Below are 12,931 nucleotides of genomic sequence, written 5' to 3'. Positions count from 1 at the left end.
CTTTAAGAGGAGGCTGGATGTACACCTTGCTGGGGTCATTTGACCCCAGTACTCTTTCCTGCCATGGCAGGGGTCGGACTTGATGATCTGCTCAGGTCCTTCCGACCTTACTTACTATGAAAGTATGATTCAGTTTTCACAGATTAATCTAAGCTTTGTAGATTGAACCGGTAAGCGAGTGAACAGACATTCACTTTTGATTCCAGAAATGCAGCCACAAGTCTGCAGTGGCCCAGGCCAGAAGCCAGGGGTGCTAGGGCACGCTTCCCTGTTGGACTGGAGCAGACAGGTTGGGCCAAGGCTAGTCTGCCCACCCTGAGAAGTGGGGGTTTGTGGGGGAGGTGCAAATCATTCTGGGATGCTGGGGGGCTCTGAGTGAACTTGAATCTGGAGGGGGACAGAAGTTCAATAAATCGATTTAACTTAAATCAGTTCAGTCTCTGATACTACATCCATCCAGGTGTATCATAAACTGGTTTTGGCCATTTTGAAAGTGGTTTATGTGCGCTGAACTTCTGTTGCGTTACTGATTGGAACTGGTTTTTGATCACTTATGCTGGTCTGTGTGTAATTTCTGTCCTTAGAAATTAAGGAGAAATTCTATCCTTAGAAGTTAAGCTGAGCACTGCATGAGAAAGAACCACTGTCATTTTGCTGGATGAAAAACAATAATAATAATAATTATAATAATGATGATGATAGCAGCAGCATCAGTAACAGAACAGTGGACAAAGGAAAACTACGGTATGTTTTTTAACTAGGCAGATTTTTTAAAGTGAAGCTTTTTGGCTCTGGAAAGAAAAGCCCTCACCATGGGATACAGGTGCATGGTTGCAATGGGTGATGCACTTTCATTTAGAGTGAATAGCCAAATGGAAAAAAAAAGAAGCTGGCATAGAAAAAATATAAATGGAAGATACGAGGGGCAGCAGCCAGATTTAATTACATTTCCCTTTTTTGGAAATAGCAACATTTTGTCCAAATAGAAAAAAAAAAGAACAGTGGTGCAGAAGAGGGGGACTCTGCCTAGTGCTGTAAGGCTTTAGGGATTTAGTCAACTTCCAGTGTCCAAGTGCCCATGTTCAGGGCCACTTACACAATTTTTTAATGTCCAGGACAATTTCTTGAGCTATGGCTGCCCTCCCACCGGATACCTCCTGCCAACCACTTAAGTTAGGGTCAGGGCTGCTATTAGTTATGTGTCTGTGTTTTAAGCCAAGGGGATATAACCATATAATGGTTCTAAGATGAACAAGGAAGTTTTGTGTAAAAGCCACGTGTGCCCCATTAAAAAACAAACAAAAAAAGATCTAGTTCAACCCCTCTCCTCCCATAATACCCAGGACTGGGAGGAAATTCCCAGTTGCCCTCGTTTCTGTAGGTGGTTTTGCCTATGCTTCTTTTGGAAATGGGACTCACCTAAGGCACATGGGTCTTGCAACGTTGAATGGAGTGATGCTTAATCGCATCAAGAAATCTTGGTCCTTGATCCTGACTGCAAAGTACTTCTGGGTGTTTCGGCAAGACACTTTGGTGAATCAGGGCCCAGATCAATAGCGGGAGCTGAGGAAGCTCAGCATGTTGTGGGATCAAGCTTGTAAGCTTGTAGTTTCCTCAGCAGGTGATTTATCTGAGCGTTGGACAAGGGCATTGCCTAAGCAAATGTAGAATAAAAACAAATACGTTTAAGATCAAGCCCACATTTTCATCTTTTTTAACTTTGAAAATTCCCTTTAAGATGAGACGTATGGCAGCTGCACCTGACTTCCCACCTTGAATCGGCTTTATGCAATTACGCTATGTTTGCACGTCGCAGTCAATCACATTAAAACTAAGGAGAAGATAAACGTATATCCCATCATTTAAACTCCTGTTGTGATACAGCAACTGTTGCCAGAGCCTCATCTATGGAATAATGGAGGATGAAATGATATTTTATGATAAAAACTGCAGACGAGGTCATTCTTACAGTCAGCAGCGCAAACTGGATATTAATCATCGCACAAATAGATTTCAGAAGCAAAATAAGAGCAGCCCCAGATCCCTGCTGCTAGCTGTGTTTCCCACTAATTCACCTGAGTGAACATGCACCTCTGAGCTCAATTAACCCTTATTCCTGAGGCCACCCATAAACTTTGAAGTAAACACTGTTTTCCCTCTGGCCCCTGTTTTATATCAATGAAATACATCATTTCTATTGGAGGGTAAAATGCAGTTCCCCCGATAAATCCAAGTCCCTAATGAAGAGTCGGAGAGGTCCAGCGCACATTTGCAGGTACTTGGGTTGCTCTCCCGTTGATGGTATAAATCAAAATGCTTGATGCTCTTGGGGGCATGTGGTATTTCTTGTGTCTTCGGTTGAGATTCAGGACAAATACAAATGCTTGGCAAGCTGAGCAACGGATGGGGGTATTCCCTAGCGAAACTGTCTGCATAGAGAATATGAGTTGTTAAATATGTACCAGAAGCTGTACGGAGTAGTGGTGGTGGCAGTGGTTGTTGTTGTTATTACCCCTCCCTCCCTCCCAGCCATTGTTCAGAGGCAAATTGGAAATCGGGTAATTAGGCCCTGACTCATAGTGTAGCATTAGCATCCCGAGTCAAAGTTCAATGTCCTGAAATGAAATTTAAACCAATTAATCTGTTAGATTTTTATCGCTTGTCCGTGTTTTCTCAGCAATTCCCCCAGCACGTGGCCTTTGATCAACTCTCATACAAAAGCTAAAATGTGTGCCTGCTGCTAGCGAGATGGGGCTGACATTACCATGGCACTCGTAAAACAATCAGAGCAGTGAAGCCCTCAAACAGACAGGGCACAGTAATATTTAATAAAAGCACACACATAATCTTTGGAATTAGCATTTTGTGCCTTGCAGTACCTTTGGGAGAAGAGCTTTTATTTGTGGAGTGATCATTATTATAACAAAGAAGAGCTACCTAATAATTTCCACTTTAACTCTGCAATATGCCACAAGCATTTCTGAACCATTATGCTAAACTGTGGCGGGGTAATCATTTTATTGTCACACTTCGAAGGAAGAAAAATCTCCTTTACAGGGAGCGGGGAAATGCACGTGCACGCGGTGCACCCGTGCCATGCCGCAGCGCAAAACTTTTCTTTTTTGATGCTGGTGCCGAACGTCCCATGTACACGAGGGCTGCAAAGATGCTGTCGCAGGAGGTGCAGAACAAAAGGCGTCTTCACAGTCCAACAATTATTTTGCTTCAAATCTTGCAAAGAATGAGAGGAGAAAAATAAGAATAAGCAACATTTACCAGTGGCGGTACATGTTCATATAGCCATCAGTCAGACGTTGCAAGGCTTCTGCTTACAGCATGAAGGGTTGTAGTTACTTTGGTCTGTGGCATTTATTCAGTGCAGAGACTCGGCTTTGAGCAAGTAGTGTGAATAGAGTCCACTGAACAATTGAGTGATTCTTTTTTTTTTTAAATGACATCTGGTAATGAAGCGACTGAGCTCTTTTAGTCCAGGATACGGTTAGTCTGCCTTTCATTATTCCATGGGTGTGGGCGGGTGGGGGTATATACACGCTTTCTTATTGTAAGCCCACCTGTTGTAATGGCACATGTTTCACTACCTTATTATTACAGCTGGTCAAATTTTTGGACCCAAAATTCTTTGCAATCAAATGCAGGGTTTCAGCCAAAGCAAAGTTTGTCTCTGGAAAAGGTTTTCTTTTGAGGCGGGGGGAGGAAGGGATGGAAAATAGTGATTATTTGCACAGTTTCAACGTCTTGCAACTAGAAGTTGGGGGTTGGGACGGTGAGACTTTCATTCTACAAAAATGTTGCCATTTTGTCCTCTTTCTGGACCAAAACAAAGATGGAAATGTCAGAATACCTGCAGGGTGGTCCCAAAGAGGATGGAGCTGGACCATTCTCCATGGGGGCAGATGACAGGAAAAGGAGCAATGGGCTCAAGTTGCAGCCAGGGAAGTTGAGGCTGGATACTAGGAAAAACTTTTTCTCTAGGAGGGTGGTGAAGCACTGGAGCAGGTTACCCAGAGAGGTGGTGCAATCTCCATCCTTGGAGGTGTTGAAGACTTGACCAGACAAAGCCTTGGCTGGGATGATGTACTTGGGGCTGGTCCTGCTTGGAGCAGGGGTTGGATTAGATGTGACCTCTGGAGCTCCCTCCCAACCCTCATTTTCTATGAGTCTATAAATTTCCTTTGGGACAAATATTCCAATCAGTTCTTTTATTTTTGTCAAGTTGCTCATAAGGAAACATCTCCTGGGAAATGAAACATGAGTAAAGACACCAAATGATTAGCAGAAGACATATGTGGAGCTAAGGTCCCCCTGTGCCTGGCCCCAGCCTGGGGGTGTAATGAAAATGTGTAGGTGTGTGGAGGTCCTAATGAACCTCCCTCTCACCTCGGGGGGAGCACTGAGGCCCAATTCTTCCACCCCAGAAGAGTATCTTCCATTCAATCCGAGTCATTCTGCTTGTGCCCTGGAAGAGCAGGGACTGGGGTGTAGCAAGACTACATAAGCTTAGCACCAAGAACAACACTAGCTTTTGCTAGTGGTAGAAGAGCAATTCCTCCCAGGTGTGCTAGCTTGCACGTTGCCTCTTGGAGCTCCCCCTTGGTCCTACACTACACGACCTCTGCCAGTGCAGGGTTGGGCCTTCACGTCCCAGCACCGCACACGGAAAAACTTGGGTCAAAACACCAAGTGTGATTTGGGTGGTGGAGGGGGAAGATGAGGGACTATCTCAAGGGAAACGCATCCTGGGGTCGTAATTGCCTGAAATGTTAGTGACACAAACTTTTCTTCTAAAACCTAGGTCCCTGCTCATTCAGCACAGGACTTAAGTATTCACGTAATTTCAAGTGTATGAGCCATCCTGCTGACTCTGCTGGAACCAGCTGCTTGCTTAAATTAAGTCGGAGGAGCCATCAGGCCAATTTAGAAAAGCATTCGAGCCCCTGCTCAAAGTCCCACTCGCTTTGATGGGGCTTAGACCTGATCTTGCACTTAAACACTTTCTTAAGTGCTAGATACATCAAAACCTAACAATCAACCAGTGGAAAGACTACAGCGCTCTGCCCTGCCCTGTGCTGAGGACACCAAAAAAAAAAATCCCACCTGGTGAGAGGAACACTGGGTGCGTCTACACATTCATTAATGTGCTGTAGGTACTGCACATTAATTTTAGTACTTGCATAACCAAGTACTAAATCTACTACATGGTAGTACCAGTTACTGTGCACAGTGCTGGCGCACGGCTTTTTAGTGACATTTACTGTGCAGGAGCCTAATACTAGTGCGCAGTAGCATATTAGCACATTTTTTGCGGTGACATGCTACTGCACAGTAAGTAGTATTAGGCTACTGCGCAGTTAGCATCTCATATAGATGTGCCCACCAAGTCCTGTACAGAAATATCTTGCATTCATTTTTGAGATTAATTGAATGTGTGACTCTGAAGCTGACATATGTTTTTAATGATTTGAGGACTCAAACAGTTTTTATATATGGAGGTTTTTTTCTCTCTTTAAAAAAAAAAAGAAAAAGGTTGCTTTGTAACCTTTAACCAAAAACTCACTTCTCTCACTGATACATGCAAAACTGGTTATGTTTAACTTTTATTAGGGTGTGTGTGTCCACTGTCAGATGTAACTAGCAGGAAGTGTGTAATTTGGAAGCAATTTTAATTTTAATTTATGAAATGATTAGATTCTGTGAAAAGGTTAGATGGGATTTTGCAAAGCTGCCTTAGCTGTAAATGCTTTGCTATGAGCTCAGACTAAAGGAAAGCATTTGGCTTGGACTTTCCAAAGTTTTTTATGCATGGTTTTATGCAAGTAACTTGAATCCAAATTACACATCTTGAAATTACTTCTGTGTGCGCACTGCATTTTCATGACTGTAATGTTAGGATGTTTCTTTTGTTAGCTCATGTAAAAGTTAAAGGGCTGTTTTCTGCCAAGTTTGGAGCAGTGTAATGATTTTTGTGTGCACGGGGTTTTTTTGTATTTTAGCTGGCACTTCCATCAGCTTAAGTAGTGGAAAAGTTTGTGCCTGACACTTACCAGCTTTTGTAAGCGGGGATGGAGTTTGTGTGCGTCCTGTGTCTGCCATCCATCACCCTGGAGCTTTTCTGTACGAATGCCCACAGAAACACTTACTGCTAGTGGTGACTCAACAACTTGCCTTCCAGTCCCATCCTCATTTCCAGCTCCCTGCCCACCCACCCTTCACAGTAGCTCACGGGAACGATCTTCTTGCTGGGTGCATCAATTCTTGCAGTCCAACTCCCACTGTCAACTAATAAATAACAACATGAATGCCTAGTGCTGATTTAACATTTTGTGTTGGAAGCAGTACATGGCAGGTCACCTACAACCGTGCATTTTATTTATTTGCCTTCATTCTTTATGAACTACCTGCCTGCAGGCTTGGGGCACATTCACATTTATTTGGAATTTCTGAGCTGAACGAGCTGTTCTAGCAGTTCAGGTTTTCCACCAATAAGCAGCTCCTCATCAAGGGCAAATGCTCCAATCAGCTGGCCTGTATTTACTAATAAAGCACCCCACTCTCCGTGGAGCCACGCCACGTAATGCTAGGGTTGCAATCCCAGCCCTAATGGAGGATGGCCAATGTCCCTTCTTTGCAGGAGAGTCAGATTTTCACTGCTGGGGAGGATCTGGCCAGCAGTTTGACATAAAAGACCCCCAAGGATTTGATCCTACGTGCTTTTCCCATACAGGGCTTTAGGTAGGAGTATTCAGTGGCCTACAGGATTGAGCCCTACCTTACTGCCCATCCGACTAGCTTCACATCACCCGTATCTGTGTCCCGGGCTCCCGCTGGAGTGGCGGTCCCCATGCTTGTCGCACATAAAATGCCCTAAAATAGAGGCCCCCGTGTCCAAAGGTCTCGCTGGCAGAGTTGAGCACCATTCGCATCTATTGGGGTGTCAGCATCCTCGCAGGGGGCCCTTGGCTGACAGTGTGTCGGGAAGCCAGCTCGTGAGAGGGGAGGTTTGCCTTGTGCATGCAGCAGGAGATGTTCACCCTCAACTCATTTCCTAATTACACAATAGTTACCAGCATCCCTGGGACCTCTTTAACCTTTCCGACTTGACTGACTTGCTAGCAGATTTTCTTGCCAATGCATTGCCTCATGGCAGGGTGGTTGAACTGGATCCTATTGCAGAGGAATTAGAGCAACACGGAGGGTTACGCCCTTTTGTGTTTAGCTAACAGTTTCCATAGTATTTCAGAGTCTTTCCTTGGTTAATTTATCTGTGATAGATAATAAAGGACACTTGCTTGCGATCATCTTATTATTGACTCAGGAATTCAGCATTTCATGTGTAATAGAGGAATGTGCACTGTTACCCAGTTGGTCTCTGCCCATCTTTTTTTTTTTTTGCATAGTCTGAAAAAAATATGTATCTTCTTAATAGAAACAACAAAACCAAACACAAATTAATGAGGAGAAATACCTTCTCCAAAGAGCTGGTTTGGGGTCACACATGCATTGCTCGAAAGAATGAGGTCTCTGCAATCTTTGTATTACGAGGGGTGGGGGGGGGGAATGAAAGGTCCTTTTATTTTTTTTTTCTCAGGTCTTCTATCATTAAAATCTGGTTCTAACAGCAGAATACTTCTCTTTTTCATGTGTGTTGAAAAGCAGCTACACCATGTATCAAAGCCATCAGTCCAAGTGAAGGATGGACTACAGGAGGTGCCACTGTCATCATCATAGGAGACAATTTCTTTGATGGGTTACAGGTCATATTCGGCACCATGCTGGTTTGGAGTGAGGTAGGTGTTGTCTGAACGTTAATGTCTAATAGCTTTGTCTAGTTTATAGCTAGTCTGCTTTTCTTCTGAGCCTAACGCTCAATCAGCCACAAATGTTTAGCTGTGAAATCCTTCTTTTGCTCACTCAGTTCCCTGGAAACAAATCAAATTTGCCTGTGGCCCGAACCCCTGGACTTGCCCCTCTTGCAATGGCCCTGAACCTAGGTGAAGCCATTTAGTTCAGGGAAGGGTCAAGGATCAACGTGCACCTCTATGATGGACTGTGCATTTAACATACAGTAAATAAGGTCCAGTTTAAAAAAGTGCCAGCAACGCTGATTTTCAGAGGCGCTGAGGACTTGCAGCTCCCATTGACTTCGGGGGGGCTTCAGGTCCTCAACCCACCTGAGGAGCCGGTTCTGAATACCTAGTATCTTGTTCTGCACATCCATGGTGGGGAAAGCATCATTTTCCTTCCCAGCAGAGACATTTATATCTTCAGGGCAATGTTTTCTTGCCTCTCATTTACTTTTATTGCCTCTATTTCCCTGCTCGTTCTTCTTAAGTTCCTTTTTGCTATCTTATTGTGTCGCCTGATGTGATTGGATTCTTTCGTTTTCCAAACACCAGTGAAACATTTAAAGCTCAAAAGAGAGAGCTCAACAAAACACCCCTTTGGCCAGGCCCAGAGAAGCCAGCACAAAAATCCCGGAGCCTCGACCGGCACCAGGAGAAAGCTCGCCAAGAGGGTTTCACGTGTTACCTTTGTGGGGTCTGAAAGCTTTGCATTGAGTTGATATTTGTGAGGGATGAATAGTGAAATAAATGCACTGATCTTAGTTACTAGCCAGCCTTATTGCATCAATTATACTATACCAGGACAGCCACATTTTGATCAGATGCAAACTTCTTTCAGATTCAGGTGCAGAGTTAAATTTCATCATTAAATTAGTATTCATGATAGAAGGGCTGGAAGGAGAACCCTGTTTTCCCTCATTCTTTCTGCTCCTTGGGATTGTACATTATAAATATTAAATCAATATTATAATTTACTTCAGATATGACCCTTTCACCCCTGGTGATTCTGTTACACATATGGCAGCAATTTTCATATGAAGAGAGCCCTCTAATATTTGCTGCGGACTTTCCCTCTCACATTACCCCACACAAGGATAGGAGCAGATGAAAGTATATTATAAAAAAAATAAATAAATAAGCATAGCACATGGGCCCAGTCCTGAAGCTGTTGCATCATGAAAACACCTCTGTGATTTCAGTGATGTGTTAGGATGGGAACTATTGTGGGTAAAGATTTTTAACGAGGAAAAGTGAAGAGGCTCGGTATGAGAGGGCATTGGGATGAAGAAGGGTGTACCCAGAATTGGCCCTTCCATTATAAAACCCTGTCTGTATAACCAGTGTTGTTTCAGAATCTCATTGGTTTGCAAGTTGTTGGACAGGCCTTTCCTAAAAGAAGACGGATACTGCAAATATTCAGACTGAAAGGTGTTCATTTATTGGTTGCAAATGTTAGGGTTATAATTAGTCTTTCAAATGAAAATTATTCTACAGTTTGCACTGTGCTGTTGTTCCTCTGGTTCGGTAACCTAGACATGGAATATGAAAGCCCAAAGGGGGAGAGATACGAGTGCTAAAAAAATGAGGAGGCCATTAAAAAATAATCCTGGAAATGAGCGAGTTGCCAAAATGATCTCTGAAGAATTCAAAGTGCGTGCAGCGTCCACGTGCATTGCACGTGCCTAAGCCATCTGCTGCCTCGCCTCCACCCTAAAATGCCTCTTAGGTTGTCAGAACCCAAAAAAGGAAGATCACGACCCGATGCAAAGGGGTTTGCTCGACCGCAGCAGAGCTTGAAAGGAAACTGCCTGGCTTGGGGGTGTCATTGCAAACTCAAACCTTGGAGCAGGACTGTCAAAAAAAGAAAAAAAATCTAGCCAAATGTTGGATTAATGTAGCTGAATTGATGAGTTTTTTGGTCAAAAGGAGGTGATGTTTTCAGTGGCTCTTTCCTGGAGTTGCTAGTTTTGACCGAGTTGGAGGAAACCCAAAGGAAAACTTGAATTTTGAGGTGAGAAGAAATGCTGGGATTTGGGAGACCAAAGATGAAGTCCTTGCTCTGCCATGGGTTTCCTGCGTGGCAATGGGGAAAGGACGTAGTTTCTTTCAGCTCGAGGGCCCCATCTCCAACCCTGCAGCAAGATTAGCCCCCTGCTCACAGAGGTGCTGTGAGGATAAAGACAGGAAGGATTATGAGGTGCTCAGATGCTCTTGCAATGGGAGCTCTATAAGCACCTACAAGATACAGGTACTTAAAGTACAAATTCCACCTCATTTCAGATTCAAATTGAAAATGAAAAAAAAGTTCATTTAAAATATATATTTGTTGCTGTCAAGCTGTATGTAGTATAAATATTTGAAATGTAAATAAGATAGCTCTAATTTATTTTACATGTATCCAAGTCTTGTAATTGAAATATTTATACACTTGAAATGGAGTTGGCTATGGTAAAGAAGGAGATTTAAAATGGTTTCTGAAACACATATTTATTATTTAAACATATATTTTAGCTGTAAACACTCTAACATAATTACAACCTTTCTCAGCCAGAGGAGAACTAAATAAAAACTTAATTTGTCACATTACTTTTGTGCAGAAAGGCAGATACCTCAAGCCAGAGAGTTCAATTAATATGCAATTCCCAAATTACTTATGAAAACGATTTTAAAATCCTATGTTAATTTTCAAGCACTGCAGCATTGGCTGTCTTGTGAGTAACTTATATAAGCAATGCCCAATATTTGGGCTGTTTCATTCCCCTGAATGCAAGAACATAATGCTTAGCGTCAGGTGTTGGAGCAAATAGTTGTGACTATAAAGTCGAAATGAGTTTGTTAATAAGTATTCTGCTCTGTTTATTCAAATAGGCCGTTTCTTTGAACAGTCGCTTGCCAGGAGCAGTCTGCGTATTCGCCGGGTCAGCTGGAAACTGTCTTGCTTTTTTTACTGAGAGAAGTTGGAGAGACTCGGAAACATCAGCTCCTTGCTCTCGCATGGCACAGAGGCTGTGGGCAGTTATGTCGCTGAACCAAAATCTGTGCCTAAGATTTGCAGAGCTGATTATTGCTTTTGGGTGTCTCAGCCATTGCATGTAGTCTTTGTGGCCTGATATCCAAGAAGGGCTGAGCACTGTCTTTCTGAAACACAGGGCTCTTGAAAGCATCTCCTGTTGGGCATCCAGAAGTGAAGGCATCCAAAAGCACTGGTCAGTTTTGAAAGTTTAGGCCTATACTCTTGTGTAGATGCTCTCTGGCTTCTCTCATGGTCAAAGCTTTACTACCCTGAGTGAATCATAGACCAGTGGTCTCCAAAGTGGGGTGCGCAAGACGATCCATTGGGGTGCGGGAAGAAAATATTAGAACTTCTATTTCTATGTATATAACTATACATATATTGGGGATGCATGCTCAAAATTTTTTTACTGATAGGGGCGCGCGGATATAAATATACATATAGTGGGGGTGCGTACTCAAAAATTTTTTACTGATAGGGGTGTGCGATCAAAAAAGTTTGGAGACCACTGTCATAGACAACGAGGATTGAAGGGAGCTCAGGCGGTCACATCTAGTCCAACCCCTGCTCCAAGCAGGACCAGCCCCAACAGTGGGTATGAGGTTGCATTTTGATCAGCTCTGTTCAAATGGTCCTCCACTTCAAATCCAAATTAAATTTATGACTCATTGTCACCATGCCTGGAACCACAAACTAGTGCTCAAGCAAGCAAAAATAAACCGGGGACTTGTATGAATAGCATCTCTTTATACAATGTCACTTTTGAAAAAAAGAAAAAAAAGTGGCCTGGCACCCTCCGCAGTGTGAAACGATGCTGCATCACACAAGAATGTCTAAAATATATTAGCAAACCACGAAAAGAGGTTTATTGCGCAAATATAGCCCCTAATGTGTTTTGGATTTTAAAGGGCACGTACCTCACTCTGTTTTGGAGACCTCTGCAATTCAGGTTTTAATCCAATCCATTATGCGTCCCAACTGACATAAGTGAGTTTATATAAAACAGCTGATACAGATGCCAAGTATTAGACCAATTTACCTAAAAATCCCAGTCTAGAATGAGGCTAGCTGCATGGTTAATGCCTGAATCCAGAGCCCAATTTTCCCAAAGCTTGAGGGGGAAGAAGTAATTCTGATTTGTGGGTTCATTTCTGAATCAGAGGTGAATGCTTTTCTTGAAATCTCCACCTTCAAAAAAGAATAGGCATCAGGGTGGCCGAAATATAGCGTCCTGGTTTAGGAAAGTCTAATTTCATGGCTTCTCACTATTGGCTAGTGCTTTTCATTTCCTCCTTCCTACCTGTATCTTGGAGCAGAGAAAAGGTCATTCCTTCTCCTGGGGCTAGTATACAGGCAGTCAGAGCCAGGGACCATTGCCTCCACCCCTATCTTCTTCACTGCTCAAAAGAGTGTGGCTCTGGTTTTTGCTGGGTGTTCACAAGTGCTGCCATATTACACGTCAGACATAATGGTTAATAAGGCCGTTTATCAAACCTCACTGCAAACTCATGGCGTTGAGCTCTTTCTGCTGCACAGAAAGCTGGAGAGCCCATGGGTTTATAAAACTCAGATTTCCTGTTCTCTGCACATCAAGGCCTACATTAGAGCAAAATATAACCTGAGTGTCCTGGAACACAGGACTCGAGGCATAATGTTCCCCCTTCGGGAACGTGTGGGCGAGAGAGTTGTGTTCTTGTGGCTTTAAACACAGTGACATTTATTTACTTCAGAGAACAAAGGAAAACCAAACTGTTTGTAAAGACCCAACCAGCAAACTGGCTTCACTCGCCCCAGTCCTTGGTAACAGTGTCCCATAAATAGGTTAGGCATTTCTTGAGAACTGGGGCAGAAGTGTACTGGAAAATGCCACGAGTTATGCTGAAAGACCACTCACGTGGTGCCACACCAGTAAGGGCTGGGAAAGCAAAGATACATCGAGAGCCTGCCTCTTTCAGTGAGCTTTCTTGGCGTGGTGATGTGGAAGGGGAGGCTGGAAACTTTTCTTTTTTAAAGCCCTTAGCAATTTTTTCTTTAAGGTTTATTTTCCGCCCCCCCC

The 12,931-nt window shown here is 43.3% G+C and overlaps 1 protein-coding gene across 6 annotated transcripts in view; it reads left to right on the top strand.

Annotated features, from left to right (window-relative positions):
- Positions 1-12,931, top strand: part of EBF1 (early B-cell factor 1) — a 298,865-nt gene that overhangs the window by 209,716 nt on the left and 76,218 nt on the right. For 3 of the 6 annotated variants that reach the window (XM_019535303.1, XM_019535301.1, XM_019535299.1), the window contains exon 6: positions 7,675-7,805. In XM_019535303.1, the coding sequence (XP_019390848.1) occupies positions 7,675-7,805 (131 nt within the window). Of the gene's footprint in view, positions 1-7,671; positions 7,806-12,931 lie in introns of all 6 variants that reach the window. The other 3 variants (XM_019535300.1, XM_019535302.1, XM_019535298.1) reach the window with 1 other exon arrangement.

This window comes from Crocodylus porosus, unplaced genomic scaffold (genome assembly GCF_001723895.1).
Source record: "Crocodylus porosus isolate Cpor-Errol unplaced genomic scaffold, CroPor_comp1, whole genome shotgun sequence".
NCBI lineage: Eukaryota > Metazoa > Chordata > Crocodylia > Crocodylidae > Crocodylus > Crocodylus porosus.
This window is presented reverse-complemented; position numbering and strand designations above follow the sequence as displayed.